Below are 15,801 nucleotides of genomic sequence, written 5' to 3' on the forward strand. Positions count from 1 at the left end.
TCAAGGAATGCCCTGGTTGTGGGCTCGATCCCCAGTAGGGGGCGTGCAGGAGGCAGCCGGTCCATGATTCTCTCACATCATTGATGTTTCTATCTCCCTCTCCCTCTCCCTCCCTCTCTGAAATCAATAAAAACATATTTAAAATGTATATATATATGCATAAGTATATATAAAACCCTTCTCAGCTCAGAGGCGACGGGCTTTATGTGGCCTGCAGCCACCAGGTGTGAATGACGTACCTGCCCTAGAACGCCGCCTCCACTCAAGGAGGGCGCATTCACTTCCACCAGCGCTTGTTTCTAATGCAAATTTCCCCAGGTTCCTACATCTGTTAAACAGCTTATTTAAAAAGTGTCAGCAGTTCCTAGTAGGAAGTGTTGAGCAGTTGGCTACAGGGACAAAGAGGGTTTTGTTAACCATCTTGCACAGTAGAAAGGCATAAGAAACAAATCATGAAACTGAGCCGCATGTGTTTTCTTGGTAGAAATGGAAACTCTAGAAGACCATCCAGTATTCAATCCAGCCATAAAGATTTCACCTCAACAGAATGAAAGGAAAAGGCCTCCTGTAGCCACAGAAGGGGAAAGTGCTTTGAACTTGAATTTATTTGAAAAGTCTACAGCTGCTACTGAAGAAGAGAAAGGTAAAAGGAAGAGAAGGCGTGCTGGGTGTATTTCTAACTAGTAAAATGTCAAGGAATACACAACTAAGAAATTCCGTTACTGCCTGGCCATCGCTCAGTGGTTAGAACGCCAGCCCATGGACCTAAGAATCTCGGGTTTGATTCCTGGTCAAGGTTACAGGGTCAATCCCTGGCCCCGATCGGGGCGAGAATGGGAGGCAACCTATTGATATGTCTCTCTCTTTCTCTCTCCTCCCCGTCCCTTTGACTCTCTAAAAATCAATGGAAAAAATATCCTCATTCCTAGGGTGAGGATTGAAAAAGAAAAAGAAATTACAATGATTTTGATAACTTACTTGTGTAGCATTTTGTAATTAGAAATATTTGCTTAAGCCTCATCCCTCTCCAGTTTATCCTCCAAACTCCTGCAGAATTCTCTCTCCATCACACAGAGCTAAGTGGGATCCTCTTGAAAAACCTTTCGTCAGTGGCAGGTGCAAACGCTTTCTCATGTCATTGAAACCCCTTTGCCATCTGCCACAGTCTCCTTCCACGTCAGGCCACGTACAGCCACGTCCTTCTTAAGAACACACGTTGCCGGCTCCGCGGCTTTGCTCATCCTGCAGCCCCTACTTTGCCAACCTTTCCCTCGCTTCACAGCTCAACTCAAACCTCCTCTCTCAACCTTCCCTGATTCCAGCCCTGTCCCCAGCCCTGTCCCCAGGCATGTGCAGTGTGTGCTTCTGAGGGCCTGGTAAGCTGCAGAGAGAGCCAGTCTTCTATTTATCAGTCTGTAATATAGTCAGTCGTGCCCCTCTACATTCTCAGTTCTTTTGAGTATATACTCTTTCCACACATATTTACTGAGTCCTTATTGTTGACAATGTCAGGTTCTATCTGGATAGTTGTTAACAAAATAACTAGTCTTGCCCGGCCGGCGTGGCTCAGTGGTTGAGCGTCAACCTGTGAACCAGGAGGTGAGGGTTCATTCCCAGTCAGGGCACAGGCCTGGGTTGCAGGCTCGCTCCCTAGTGTGGGGCGTGCAGGAGGCAGCTGATCCGTGATTCTCTCATCATTGATGTTTCTCTCTCCCTCCCTTCCTCTCTGAAATCCATAAAATATATAAAAATAAAGAATAACTACTCTCTGCCCTCCTCAGGTGTCCAGTCTATGGGGGAGGGAAGCTTTAAATGCCTGAGCGAGGAGGTAACTGCAAGTGGGGATGTGAGCTGTCACCGAAAGGAAGCCGGCCTCTGACGATGGTGGGGGCGAGGGGCCTGGTTTGGATGAGGAGCCCTCGCCCTGAGACCTGGCACCTGCTGACGAGCGGGAGACGCACCTGGGAAGCCGGGCGGAGGGGAGCCAGGCGCAGCCCTGCTCAGCAGAACACTGTGATGGGGATGTTCGGTGTCTGCGCTCTCAGGGTGGGTGCTGCTGGCCAGACATGAGGGGTGAGCCTTTGAAAGTGACTGGCACAACCGAGAAACTGAACTTTTACGTTTTAGTTCATTTCAACTTGGCCACCTGTGGCCGCTGATGGGCCCGGCGGGCTTTGAGCATTTGCGGACTTGACGGCAGCATATGAGCTGCTGTCGGCAGACCACGGAGGGCTTGGGGGAGTGTGAACAACTTGCACTTTGTTTTATACGCGGCGTGAAGCCATGGAGGGAGCGTAGGTGGCAGCTGTTAAGCAGAGAAATGACATCTGATTTCTGTTTTTTCAAAAGATCATCCTTCCTGTGTGCTAGTGTACCAAACATTGGAATGCAGATATCCTAAAAAATTCACCACAGGGAGAGTACAAGAATGAATAAGTTACTCGGTAGTTTTTCTTAACAAGTCAGATTTCATTCATTCTCTCCATCAGCAGGTTTCCGTACAGCCTTTCTCTGTGTCCTTTCTTCACCTGTTTACTTCTGAAAGTCTGTTTCCAAAGGTGAGAGGACCTTGATCCCTCGAGATTGTGTACAGGGTGGAGCAAAAGTAGGCGTAGGGTCGTGGGTACTCGAGACAGAGTTAATGAATCAGTTGTAAGAATCATAACCATCTCTTTCTCGTAGGAACCACTGTACACCTGCTTTTGCCCACACTGTGCCATTGCTTTAAAAACCAATCTTTGTCATTTCAGAGAAAAAGAAAGCAGCTCAGGATGTGAGGAATTTTGACTACACTGCTCGGAGCTGGACAGGGAAGTCGCCCAAACAGTTCCTCATCGACTGGGTCCGGAAGAATCTGCCCAAGAGCCCAAACCCTGCCTTCGAGAAAGTTCCCGTTGGTCGGTACTGGAAATGCAGGTGTGTGGTTTTGGTTCCTGAACGAACGTTAGAAGAACCAAAGATGAAAGTCATTTTTGTTTCTTAGGAGTTAAGTCAACATTTAAGCAGCTCTCTGATTCCAAGCTCAGGTTGATGGTGCTTCTCAGTCTCAAGTACAGTCTGCGGAAATGTGAAATTTAAACCGTTAGTGTAAACTGGAGTGCAGGTGAATGGAGCTCTCTCTGTTTCTACTTTGTCAGCTCTGTGGGGATTTCTTTGGCTTCTTTGCAGAGTGCGGGTGATCAGGTCTGAAGACGACGTGCTGGTGGTTTGCCCTACGATCCTGACGGAGGATGGCATGCAAGCTCAGCACCTGGGGGCCACCTTGGCTCTTTACCGCCTGGTGAAAGGGCAGGTGAGCGGGACGGCCGTGCCGGAATTTGTCTACAGAAAGCCATGTCTATGTGTGCATGGCAGTGCGTGTTGGATTTTGGCCTCTGGGCCAGTTTTCTCTTTACTGACTGCTGCTTCTGACTCATCCTCACTTCTGCTTATTCATAATTTTTACTTTCTCTCACCCCTAAACATAGCTTGGTCTTTCTCTTCTAGACCTGAGACTCTCAGACATTTGATTGGCCCAGATGTTCAGGCCAAGCTGATTTACAGAATAAAAGTCATTGTGCTAGGGGGTGAATTAAGAATTGTAAAAGAGTTTCTCTTTAGTGTTACATCGTCTCTCAACTTGAACGTATTATAGACATTGGTTTCTACCAATTTTAAACTGCAGTCTAAGGAAGGATGAAAATGAAGTGGTACTGAAGGAAGCGCATCTAAGCTCTTGGGACTGTCCACACTTCCTGTTCACGATAAGTGTGTATACCTTTCTTCATGGGAGATTAGAGCCACTGAAAATTTCAGACACGGAGTAAGAGGAACTCCAAACAATAGTTCTTTCCATTTTGTCAGTAAAGTTCTTAATGCCTTTATTTCCCTTATTTTGCAAAATAAGGTTCCACGAGCTAAGGGTAATTGATAGAAGCGAGTGTCCATGTTGTAGAGATGACTGTGAGCTCCTGGTAGCACAGAGTTGGGGTAACGCAGAGCCCACCTGTGGTGTCATACGCTGTGGCGTCTCACGGGGCTGTTAGAAATTCATTATTGGTCAACTGTGTATTTCTGTAGCAGCTCTCAGGATAAGTAAGACACGTCTGATCAGTAGCTTATTGTGTTCCAGGAATAAGCACTTTACATGTATTAGCACGTTAGCGCCCAGTCAGTCACTGGTGACTGACGCTATCGTTCCGTCCGGAAGACAAAACAGGCTGGTCGCTCAGCGTGTTAACTGAAGTTTACCTCGGAGTGTGCCCACTCACTGACAGAGAAACAGACACGGCGAGGTTAGGTCACTTGCCCGAGGTCACACTGCTAGTAAGTTTAGAAGCTTGACTACATGCTGTTTATTCATTTGCATCATATGCATGTGCATTTTACATTAAAGTAGTAACTAGTGTAAGAGACAAATGACACGTTAGGAGAAGGTAGCTGTCCTACGTCCCAACCTATTGGGTGCTGGTATCCGTCGTTAGTGAAAATAATGCTGCTGTTTCTTCTTACAGTCAGTTCACCAGCTACTTCCTCCAACCTACCGAGCGGTCTGGCTAGAATGGAGCGATGCAGAAAAGAAAAAGGAAGAGTTAAATAAAATGGAGACCAACAAGCCCCGGGACCTTTTTATCGCCAAACTTCTGAATAAAGTGAAGCAGCAGCTGCAGCTGCAGCAGCAGCAGGAGCATTCCGAGGATAAGAGAGAGAGCTCTGAAGACGCTGAGGAATCCTGGGAAAACTTAGTTTCTGACGAGGATTTTTCTGCCTTGTCCTTGGAGTCAGAAAAGGCAGAAGACTTGGAGCCTGTTAGGAACCTCTTTAGGAAGCTACAGAGCACACCGAAGTACCAGGGCCTTCTGAAGGAGAGGCAGCAGCTGCCCGTGTTCAAGCACAGGAGCGCGATCGTGGAAACCCTGAAGAGGCACCGGGTGGTGGTGGTGGCCGGGGACACGGGGAGCGGTAAGAGCACTCAGGTGCCACATTTCCTTCTGGAGGACTTGCTTCTCAACGAGCCGGGGACAAGGAAGTGCAACATTGTCTGCACCCAGCCCCGCCGCATCTCAGCAGTGAGCTTAGCCACGAGAGTGTGTGACGAATTGGGCTGCGACAGTGGACCCGGAGGAAGGGTAAGCTGTCCACCGCCACCTCGTGAATGGTGACGCTCGTGACGCACTTTGCCCGGGGACCCAAGGGGAACTGCTCCGGCTGAGGGTGACTGCTACGCGTCGGTCTCTGGCACAGCTCAGGCCCAGTCACACTGGGTGGCTGTGACACTGCCACGCTCCTTCACGTGAAGAGGATCATTCGCGATTCCGTCCTTACAATTCTCCTATCAAAGGAAAACATATTCCGTTTAGCCATTGAATGTTCAGATATGCATACTAAATTGAACATGCAAAGATTATAGACCAGCGGTTCTCAACCTTGGCTGCACATTAGAATCACCTGGGAATCTGTTTAAAATCCTGATATCTGGGCCTCCTCCTCCGGAAATTCTGTTTCTTTGTGACTAATGTTGTGGCCCCACCCCATCACAAAGAAACAGAATTTCCAGAGGATGAGGCCCAGAAATCAGGATTTTAAAAAGATTCCCAGGTGATTCTAATGTGCAGCCAGGCTGAGAACCACTGTTATAGACAAACACAAATCTGACGCTAGTAGTGTACTTCTCAAGTGTTTGCAGGTCTCTTCTGTGCATGGATTCCTGAATGGTTTTCTTTAATTATTTCCAATGAGCAAAAGGGAAAAATAATGAAGAAAATTCTAGACTCTTTTCAAACCCTGAATTTGAAACAAAATAGAAAAAGTGCTTCAGTATCTATTATGCATCTTGCCTTGCCAGTAGACAAACTACCTGGAGTGACTGCTAACTACAGGAGCCAGGAAAGCTGGTTAGAACTAAATATGAACCCCAAGTTCACGAAACTCAGCTTAATTCTACTTTGAATTGTTCTTCCTAGAGATGCTATTTAACCTTTCCATCTCTGTCGTTAAGATAGGCACCCCTGCAGTAAACATTTTCACGTAGCAGATTGCTTGGGTTCCTCTCATGGAATGTAAGAGAAGGAAAGACAGTTTGTCTTAAAAGGAACTTACACGAGGGAATGACAGACAAGTACTCAAATAAAACAGGGATGTCTGAGGAAGTGAGGAGAATGTGGGGGGGACAGACATGAGTGCAGGACCTCTCGGTCACCCCGTGTGATGTGGCTGCTCCTCCTGGCACAGCTTTTCGGGAATCTGACAGAAGAGCAGACCAGATGGACGGGCGGCTCTAGCTTCTGTCACTGCGTGCCTCTATACTTGGTCCCAGATAATTTAATAAATTATCATAATCATGGTACTCGAGGCAGAGCAGCTTTTTGTCTCAACACTTTGAAAACAACAAAGGTTTTGCTTGTTTAAAATGAACAAAACTAATGCCGCAGTCATCTGAGCCTGAAGACCAGGGGAGAACAGTTTTGATAACCAGCTGCACTGAGTTGAGTACTCGGAGGCTCCGTCTAGGACAGTGGTTCTCAACCTTGGCTGCCTCACGCACGAGGCCCAGAAATCAGGATTTTAAAAGGATTCCCAGGAGATTCTAATGTGCAGCCAAGGTTGATAACCACTGGTCTAGGAGCAGGTCAGCCTGTGCCTCCCTGTTTAGCCCACACTCCCAGGCAGGTCCCGTGAGAGACTAACTCGCCATGTGCTCCCTTCAGAATTCTGTGTGTGGATATCAGATCCGGATGGAATCTCGGGCCAGTGAGTCTACCCGGCTGCTCTACTGTACAACGGGTGTTCTGCTCAGGAAGCTTCAAGAGGATGGTCTCCTAACCAGTGTGTCTCACGTGATTGTAGATGAGGTGAGTAGGTCTGTCGTCATGTTCACGTAAATTCTAAACATTTTTTATTAAAAAGATTCTATTTGTAATTAATACTAGCCAACATTTTCCTTGTGTATATAAATGCCAGACACTTTACATATAATTATTTCATTTTCTCTAACAAATGTCTTGTGTTGGTTTATTTCGTAAATACTGGACAACATTTGCTCCGTGCTAGATGCTGTTCTAAGGACTTTGCATATGTAAACCCGTTTAACCCTCCAGCTGTCCAGTGTCGGTGTATTCTCCCTATTTTGCCACTCGGGAATCGAGGTAGAGGTTAAACTGTGCAGGTCACACAGCCGTTGGTAGGGCATAAACATCTTTTCTTGGACAGCTGATAGAGACCCTGTGAGATTCCTACTAATCCGACTCCCCTTTTTCTAGAAAGTGGACAGGCTCTGTCTTGTGTTGGTGGCGACCGTACAGTGTTCTGTTAGTGGCACAACTCCAGGAGTCAACTGCCTCTAAGTGAAATTTGGAGATGCCCTAATCCAGTGATGGCGAACCTATGACACGCGTGTCAGAGGTGACACGCGAACTCATTTTCTTGGTTGATTTTTCTTTGTTAAATGGCATTTAAATATATAAAATAAATATCGAAAATATAAGTCTTTGTTTTACTATGGTTGCAAATATCAAAAAAATTTCTATATGTGACACAGCACCAGAGTTAAGTTAGGGTTTTTCAAAATGCTGACACGCCGAGCTCAAAAGGTTCGCCATCACTGGCCTAACCTCATCACAGGCTTGCAGGCCATCCGCTAAGCTGGAGTCTTCATGCCGAGGCTGAGGGTCACTCGGTGCTGACCTTCGCGGGCTCCAGTGTTAGCGAGTGACTATCCCAGTTCTGACATCTGTCTTACTTGCAACACACAGCGAGCGTCTCTCTCCCTCACATGTACTAACTGCACTTCAGTGTTGGTTAACTTTTCAACTTGAGTGTCTGGTTAATTTAGCCTCTTACTAGGCCTTATATGTGATTCGTTTTTATTCCCTTTTTACCAGGTTCATGAAAGAAGCGTCCAGTCCGACTTCTTACTGGTTATCCTGAAGGAGATTTTACAGAAGCGCTCTGACCTGCACCTGGTCCTCATGAGCGCCACGGTCGACAGCGAGAAGTTCTCCACCTACTTCACTCACTGCCCCATCCTCAGAATCTCAGGGCGAAGCTATCCTGTGGAGGTGAGTCCCCTGCAGCCTGCGTGTGTGAGCAGCAACCTCGTGCCCATCGGGAAAGACCCAGCAGATGGGCCCGAAGCTGAGACAGAGGAGTTCCTAGGTGCTGCAAGTCTAGAGGGTCGGGAGTGCTTGGGGGATCAGGTGGCTGCTGCCCTGACTCAGGAGGATCTGCTGGAAGACACACCTGAGAAACAGACAAAACACACCTCAGATGCCACCGTCACGTGCAGAGCCAGGTGGCTGCTGGGCAGTAAGGAGCCCCTCCTCACTCACCTCTCAGATTTAGGGGGGCTCGAAGCTTCCTTGCTGCCTGTTCTTCATCCATGCTCACATGCAGAAAGTATACAACATAATACAGAAAAAGTGTTTCTCATAATATTTGATGTGGAGAGCGGCTACAGCAGTGGTTCTCAACCTTGACTGCACATTAGAATCACCTGGGAATCTTTTTAAAATCCTGATTTCTGGGCCTCATCTGATTTCTGGGCCTCATTCCAGAGGATGAGGCCCAGAAATCAGGATTTTAAAAAGATTCCCAGGTGATTCTAATGTGCAGCCAAGGTTGAGAACCACTGGGCTACAGTGTTTGGACAGGTTATGGTCCAAACCTGTGGCCCCACGTGGCTGGGTGATACGGGCTGCGGGAGGTGCAGCAAGTAAACAAAGCTTGATCAGGTGCATGTAACTGAGTAGATTTGAAACCCACGAGAACATTGTAAACATCTTGACCATGCCCTTGCTTTGCCTCATGGAATCTGGCTGTAAAATAAAGACTTGCCATAGCGCTGTCGCTCCATCAGAGAGTGCAGCATCCCACCCAGCCCCAGCTTCATTCTCTTGTCTGTCTTTTCTGAATCCTTCACCCCCTCTCAGGCTCACTGAACCTGGCTGTGCTGGGCGGCACAATTCTAAGTTAGCACTTAGTGATATTCAAAGAGAACAATCCCCTTGTTCTCTTTAAAATGATCTTTCCTGAAATGAATTTGAGTTCACCATTTACATGCTTTAATCTCTGCAGGTTTTTCATCTTGAAGATATAATAGAAGAAACAGGCTTTGTACTGGAGAAAGACTCGGAATATTGTCAGAAATTTCTGGAGGAGGAAGAAGAAATAACCATTAATGTTACAAGCAAAGGAGGGGAAATAAAAAAATATCAGGTAAAATGAAAACTTTTTGTTTTTAATCCTCACCTGAGGATATATTTATTGATTTTAGGGAGAGAAAGAGAGAGAGAGAGAGAAACATTGATAGGTTGCCTGTCATATGCGCCCCCAACTGGGGACCGAACCCTCAACCTCGGTATATCCCTGACCAGGAGTGGAGCTCACAGCCTCCTGCAGTGTGGGCGGGTGCTCAACCAATTGAGCCACACTGGCCGGCAAAAGAGAACATTTTGAAAGACACCTGATGATGCTATCCAGAACATAACCTGCCAGGAGAGTTTTAAAATCATGCTGGCACAGAGAATTCCAGTACAATTTGGTAGAAGAGGAACAGATATGATTAAAAGCAAATTTTAAAGGCCATTTCTTTCATCTTTGTTTCATAGAGTCTAGTTTTTGGTTTATGTTATTTTGTCTTCTTCCACTGTTATGGGCCACATTGGAATACAAGAAAAAATCAAGGACCATAAAAGTCAGAGGGAACTTTTATTGTCTCAGAGCATTGATCCGTTACTGAGGAGTAAACATGTAATGATTTTCTCTTCTTCCCCTGAACCCCCCAGGTGGTTAGGATGAGGCAGACGGGGTGCTGGCTGGCGGTTTCCTGGCAGCCCGTGTCCTGGTGTGAGCCGGGCGAGCTCTGTAGTGAAGCTGCCCAGGGCTAGCACAGTTCTCCCTGGAGAGTTAGTTTCGAACACGTTTTTGGAAATGCCACAGAGCTAAGTTATCCTGCCTTTGGCCAGTGGTACTGTTCTCCATGTTTTCATTGTGTCCATGATATTTCATAGATGACCCGTCTGAAGAAAGCACAGTTACTTTCTCTTTCAAGTAAACAAATAAACCAAGAAATCAAAAAACTAAAATCTTTCCCTAAAGCTTCAGAGATAGAAATTAGAAACTAAAGACTCAGAAGATTAAAGGTATTCAAAAGAGATGACTGGAACTTAGCAACCACAGTAAAATCTAGAAAGAATGAGGCGGATGTAAACTATAGTGGCGGTAATGAGAAAAATGCCAATCTTTCTCCTTCTTTGTCTTATAATAATACTTAATATTTTGTGTGTCTTTTTCTGATTGTGTTTCTCTTAGGAATACATCCCAGTTCAGACAGGAGCAGGTGCCAGCTTAAGTCCCTTTTACCAGAAGTACAGCAGCCGCACGCAGCACGCGCTTCTTTACATGAACCCTCACAAGATCAACCTGGACCTCGTCTTGGAGCTTCTTGCGTATTTAGGTCCGAACCGATTTCTCAGGGGTCTCCATTTGTTTTGATAAAACTTATTCTGTTAATGGAGGCATTTTATTAATATCTTACATGCTGTTCCTTATCTTTCTTCTTCTTTTGAATATTGTATCTTTCAAAATCACAGACAGAAGTCCCCAGTTCAGGAATATGGAAGGAGCAGTGCTGATCTTCTTGCCTGGCCTCGCCCACATTCAGCAGCTGTACGATCTGCTGTCAGCTGACAGGAGGTTTTCTTCTGGACGGTAACTGCAGATCTTTACTCCGTTCCTGGTGGCTTTAAAATAGAAAAACATTTCGTGCAGTAAAACCCCTGATCAGAGCTGAAGCTGTCCATGGGAAGCACGTGTGTTTTTGTGTAACATCGCTATTACAGCATTTTAGCTACAAAAAGTTTTAGGTGTAATTTCTACATTTAATATGATTAAGCGGAGGGAGTTCTGTGGGTAAGAATAGGATGCTGACCGCCTCCCTCCCCAGCCGCCTGGGTGTGCAGGACCCACCCCACCAGGTTGCACTTCCTCGCCCCATACACGTATTGCTGCCGTCATGCTTCCCACATGAACATCAGGACACTTAAACGTCCTGGAAACCCTGAGTTCCACATCACTCATTCCTAGTCAGTGTTCTCCCTGAGGACTACATGGGTTTCATTTACCGTTTTCCAGACTTTGTGTGTCTAAAGCCTTTCATGGTAAAAATGTTAAAGTTGCCTCCAGTGTGCAAGTGAGTGTTGTTGTTCTTTTCAGTGTCCTCTAAAGAGAAGCTCCTGCTAAGAACTGATTTTCACTTTCAGATATAAAGTGATAGCTCTGCACTCCATCCTTTCCACCCACGACCAGGCCTCGGCGTTCACACTCCCTCCTCCGGGAGTCAGGAAGGTAAAGTCCGATCCGCACGTGTGCGTGCCCTCCCTCGGAGTCTGACCGTGCACGGCAGACTCCGGGCTCCGCAGCTGAACCCACGCAGACGTGAACCCAGTGAAAATTAGAGTGTTGGAACGTTTACACTGAGCGGCCAGATTATTATGACCCCCCATCAGTACAATGCAAATAATCATGATAATAAAACCTTGAGAGTGTTTGCTTAGGAAATTTTCAATATTCAGTATTTTTGGAAGTGTCAATGAAGTACTGATGGGGTGGTCATAATAATCTGGCCACTCAGTGTACATCATGTGTTACTGAAGGGACAGGACTTGTAGGAGGCATGGTAGTTGAATAATATAGCATGGGTGTTGCCTGTGAGAAGGAAAATCACTGCTTTCCCCCCAAGAAGGCATCATGAAGGATGTTGGGTGTCAGGAGCTCTAGGAGTCCAGGGAGAATTCTTGGTTGTATTCTAGGCTGTTCACACCGATTTTTTAATAATACATAGACCATTAGGTTGGGGCGAGTCTCAGCACTTTCATTGTGTCTCTTTGGGACTCTGAATGGAGAGCGATGCGGCAAAGGGAGTTTTCCAGATGTTGAACCCCTCGTCAGGGGAAGAAGCACAGGGTAGGGCCTGTGGGGACCCAGCGCTCCTGGAGGAGCCTGGCTCTGTGTGCAGCCTGGCCCGTCACTGAACTGCTCCGTCTGTGGCCTTTGGCAGCACACTGGCCTCGCTTTCTCCTCAACAGGAGTGCAGCCGTCGACCCTGGAGTTCCCAGAGCCCCGTTAGAGCCCTCGGTCACCCAGCTGCTCGGACCAGTTTCCCGTTCGGCACATGTCATTTCTCAGAGAACTAGCTAGAATGAAGGGAAGGGGACTTTTGAAGAATAAGAATGTGTAACTTAATTATCAAACTGAGGTGGTGAGACTAATTATAATTAGAGCAAATTAAAATTACACAGTAATAGATTGTGAATTTTTATAAAGTTGAAATTCCCTTTTTAAATTCATCCGTTCAGACTCTAAAGTGGTTTACATTATAGCACGTTGCTGAAGTTGTTACTAAATATTTGGCTTTTTATTTATTTTCAGATTGTTTTAGCAACAAATATTGCCGAGACGGGCATCACAATTCCAGATGTGGTGTTTGTCATCGACACTGGAAGAACAAAAGAAAATAAGTAAGTTGGACTTCCCCAAAGCCAAACACTTTTCACCGGGAAAGAGTTTGCGGCTCTTGAGTTCTTAGGAGAAGTCACAGAATCATAGAGGGTAATTCCAGATGTCCTAATTCTGCCAAAGCAAACAGGGGGAAGCTAAAATGTCTGAGAGCCGATGTCAAACTTCATGTCATGCGTTTTCCCATAAGTAGCCAGTGGGCTGCTCCTTTTAGAAAATTTTCAGAACATGCATTTTTGTAAATGTGTGTTTGTAAAATAAATTGTTAAATGAAAGCATTTTCTGTGGGAATATAAAAAAGAACCTGGGTTTTGGAATAACAGACTTAAATCTTTGCTCTACAGTCTTGAGCAAGTAACGTAACTATCGGTAGTAGCATCAGCCTCCTCAGGTGGGAGTGGGGAAAGGAAATCTCGGGGTTGAAAGTGCCTGGGTCAGTGAGTGGCACAAAAGCACCCTGTGCTGACGCTTCATCAGACTCTGCACGAGACGCCCAGCAGCCTGGGACGCTGGAGACACTGTCCCTCGGGGTAGGAGCTGTGCACTGCTTGGAAAGGGCGTGACTATCCAGCACAAAGGGAGCCCTTGAGCCCTGGCCGGGTTGGCTCAGTGTATAGAGCGTCGGCCTGTGGACTCAAAGGTCCTGGGTTCAATTCCAGTCAGGGCACAGGCCCGGGTTGCGGGCTCGGTCCCCAGTGGGGGGCGTGCAGGAGGCAGCCAATCAATGATTCCCTCTCATCATTGATGTTTCTATTTCTTCCTCTCCCTTCCTCTCTGAAATCAATAAAAATATATTTAAAAAGAGAGAGAGAGAGAGAAAGCCCTTGATTTTTAAGCTGTAGAGGAAGTATTTTCAGGGTTTAACTATATCTTGTGAAAAGTAAGGTGAATTATGTTCACAATGGCATTTCTCAAACTTCAAATAATTCTTGTGCATAATTAAAAGACATTCTACTAAAAGAGAAAGTATTCCATGGTCAGGTTAATTTGGGAAAGGGTAAATTAAGCAGCGTTTCCTCTTGTGCTGAGTTTTAATTTGGTAGAATGAGATTTAGTATGTGATGCTTGTTAAATTGTATAAATATGAAACATAAGTTGGAAAATATTGGTCCACAATGATAATGGACATGTTTTAGCCTATCTTCAACTTAGTTTTAAGAGTCAAATATTTTGGCTTTTTCAGATTTTACTTAAGTCAATTATCCACATACATTTCCTCAACCGCACGAATTCCTTTAGGTACCACGAGAGCAGCCAGATGAGCTCCTTGGTGGAGACCTTTGTCAGTAAGGCGAGCGCTCTGCAGCGCCAGGGCAGAGCCGGGCGGGTGCGCGACGGGTTCTGCTTCCGGATGTACACGCGCGAGAGGTACGTGCGGCCCAGCCCTGGATGTGGAGACACGCAGGTCGGGGCAGTGCGGCGTGGCCAATGACGGGAAGTGATTGCTGTGATTTTATTTTTCAGATTTGAAGGCTTTATGGAGTATTCCGTCCCTGAAATCTTACGTGTGCCTTTGGAGGAATTATGTCTTCATATTATGGTAATCCCTCAGGAACGCAGATCCGTTTTTTACTCTTCACCGCCTTCTAGAAAAGAAATGAAGACCTAAACTTCTCTTCCTTGTGTTGCTCCAGATGTTCTGCTTAAATCAGCGGTTCTCAACCTGTGGGTCTCAACCCCTTTGGGGTCTTACGACCCTTTCACAGGGGTCGCCTAAGACCATCCTGCATATCAGATATTTACATGATGATTCATAACAGTAGCAACATGACAGTTATGAAGTAGCAACGAAAATAATGTTATGGTTGGGTCACAACATGAGGAACCGTATTTAAAGGGCCAGAAGGTTGGGAACCACTGGCTTAAATGCACCCTCTCTCACCTTTTCATAAAGAGGCCCCTGTGCTTTAATTCTGCCACAGGCCCTTGTACTGTACGGATTAAACACAGCCTCACACCCTGCACCAGTCGTTCTCACCTGGGGACAGTTGGCTGTGTCCACAGACGTTTTTGGTTGTCAGACTCGGGGGAGAGAAGGCCATGCTATGGGCATCTCGTTGGTAGAAGTTCGCGATGCTGCTAAACCTACAGTGCACAGCACAGGCCCCTAAAACAGAAATGGTCTGGCCCAGAACCACAACAGGGCTGACACTGAGAAACCTGACCTAAACCAAGGGCTTCCTAGTCTGAAAGGTCTGTAATACCGTTAGTTCTTAGATTTCTTACTATAAAAATCAGGAATGAAGAAACTAAAAATATGGACTGGAGGGTCTCTTCCACATGCCCACCCGTTAACGCTCACGCACACACTGCCAGTTATTAAAAAAGAGGAGGGTGTCCTTACTCAGGCATTTGTTCTCTTAGAATTTCACATAACTCACAGTTAGTTCCAGTCTGACCTCTTTGGCTCATGTAAACCCTATCGCTCGTTTTCAATCTGTAGAAGTGCAATCTGGGTTCTCCTGAAGATTTCCTCTCCAAAGCCTTAGACCCTCCTCAGCTCCAAGTCATCAGCAACGCAATGAACTTGCTCCGAAAAATTGGGGCTTGTGAACTGACGGAGCCGAAACTGACTCCCTTGGGCCAGCACCTCGCAGCTCTGCCCGTGAATGTCAAGATTGGCAAGATGCTCATCTTCGGAGCCATATTCGGCTGCCTGGACCCAGTGGTAAGAAAAACGACGCTGCTGCTGCTGCTTTACTTTCAATATCATTTTGGCAGAGAAATCATGAAGTTTGGGAATAATTTTTAACTTTTAATTTTTAACTCATTTATGAATGTCAGTACTGACATTAAAATGCAGGAGATCTGAATGATTAATGATAATTTTTTAAATATGTTTTTATTGATTTTTAGAGGGGGGGATGGGGAGGGAGAGAGAGATAGAAACATCAACGAGAGAGAGTCATCGATCGGCTACTTCCTGCACATTCCCTCCTGGGGATGGAGCCCAAAACCCAGGCCCGTCCCCTGACCGGGAATCGAGCCGCCGACCTCTTGGTACATGGGACAATGCTCAACCAGCTAAGCCACACTGACCAGACTTAATGAGACTTTAATATTTAACTTACATACAAGAAAACATACTTATCCATCCACTTACACATGCTATAGGCACTGTTTTATACATGGGTTTGGCTTGTCTAAACTTTGTCTATGAAACATTACTCTGGAAGTATTTATTTAATTGAATCTGTTGTAGACCCGTGGTTCTCAGCCTTGTTCACCTCCTGGCACATACAAAGTAATCACTAATCCGGCGGCACCCAGTGTACTGTGCTGACCTGACGGAGGATGGGTAGGGTTTTG

At 46.2% G+C, this 15,801-nt stretch overlaps 1 protein-coding gene across 6 annotated transcripts in view; it reads left to right on the plus strand.

Annotated features, from left to right (window-relative positions):
* Positions 1-15,801, plus strand: part of DHX29 (DExH-box helicase 29) — a 34,595-nt gene that overhangs the window by 11,747 nt on the left and 7,047 nt on the right. For 2 of the 6 annotated variants that reach the window (XM_036308517.1, XM_036308519.1), the window contains 14 exons: positions 485-643; positions 2,751-2,916; positions 3,169-3,292; positions 4,494-5,108; positions 6,687-6,830; positions 7,860-8,036; positions 9,052-9,192; positions 10,288-10,432; positions 10,569-10,686; positions 11,238-11,322; positions 12,406-12,494; positions 13,732-13,860; positions 13,957-14,032; positions 14,936-15,160. In XM_036308517.1, the coding sequence (XP_036164410.1) occupies positions 485-643; positions 2,751-2,916; positions 3,169-3,292; positions 4,494-5,108; positions 6,687-6,830; positions 7,860-8,036; positions 9,052-9,192; positions 10,288-10,432; positions 10,569-10,686; positions 11,238-11,322; positions 12,406-12,494; positions 13,732-13,860; positions 13,957-14,032; positions 14,936-15,160 (2,393 nt within the window). Of the gene's footprint in view, positions 1-484; positions 644-2,750; positions 2,917-3,168; positions 3,293-3,327; positions 3,748-4,493; positions 5,109-6,686; positions 6,831-7,859; positions 8,037-9,051; positions 9,193-10,287; positions 10,433-10,568; positions 10,687-11,237; positions 11,323-12,405; positions 12,495-13,731; positions 13,861-13,956; positions 14,033-14,935; positions 15,161-15,801 lie in introns of those variants that run through there. The other 4 variants (XM_036308518.1, XM_036308520.1, XM_036308521.1 and 1 more) reach the window with 4 other exon arrangements.

The sequence above is a fragment of the Myotis myotis genome, unplaced genomic scaffold (genome assembly GCF_014108235.1).
Source record: "Myotis myotis isolate mMyoMyo1 unplaced genomic scaffold, mMyoMyo1.p scaffold_m19_p_5, whole genome shotgun sequence".
Taxonomy (NCBI): Eukaryota; Metazoa; Chordata; class Mammalia; order Chiroptera; family Vespertilionidae; genus Myotis; species Myotis myotis.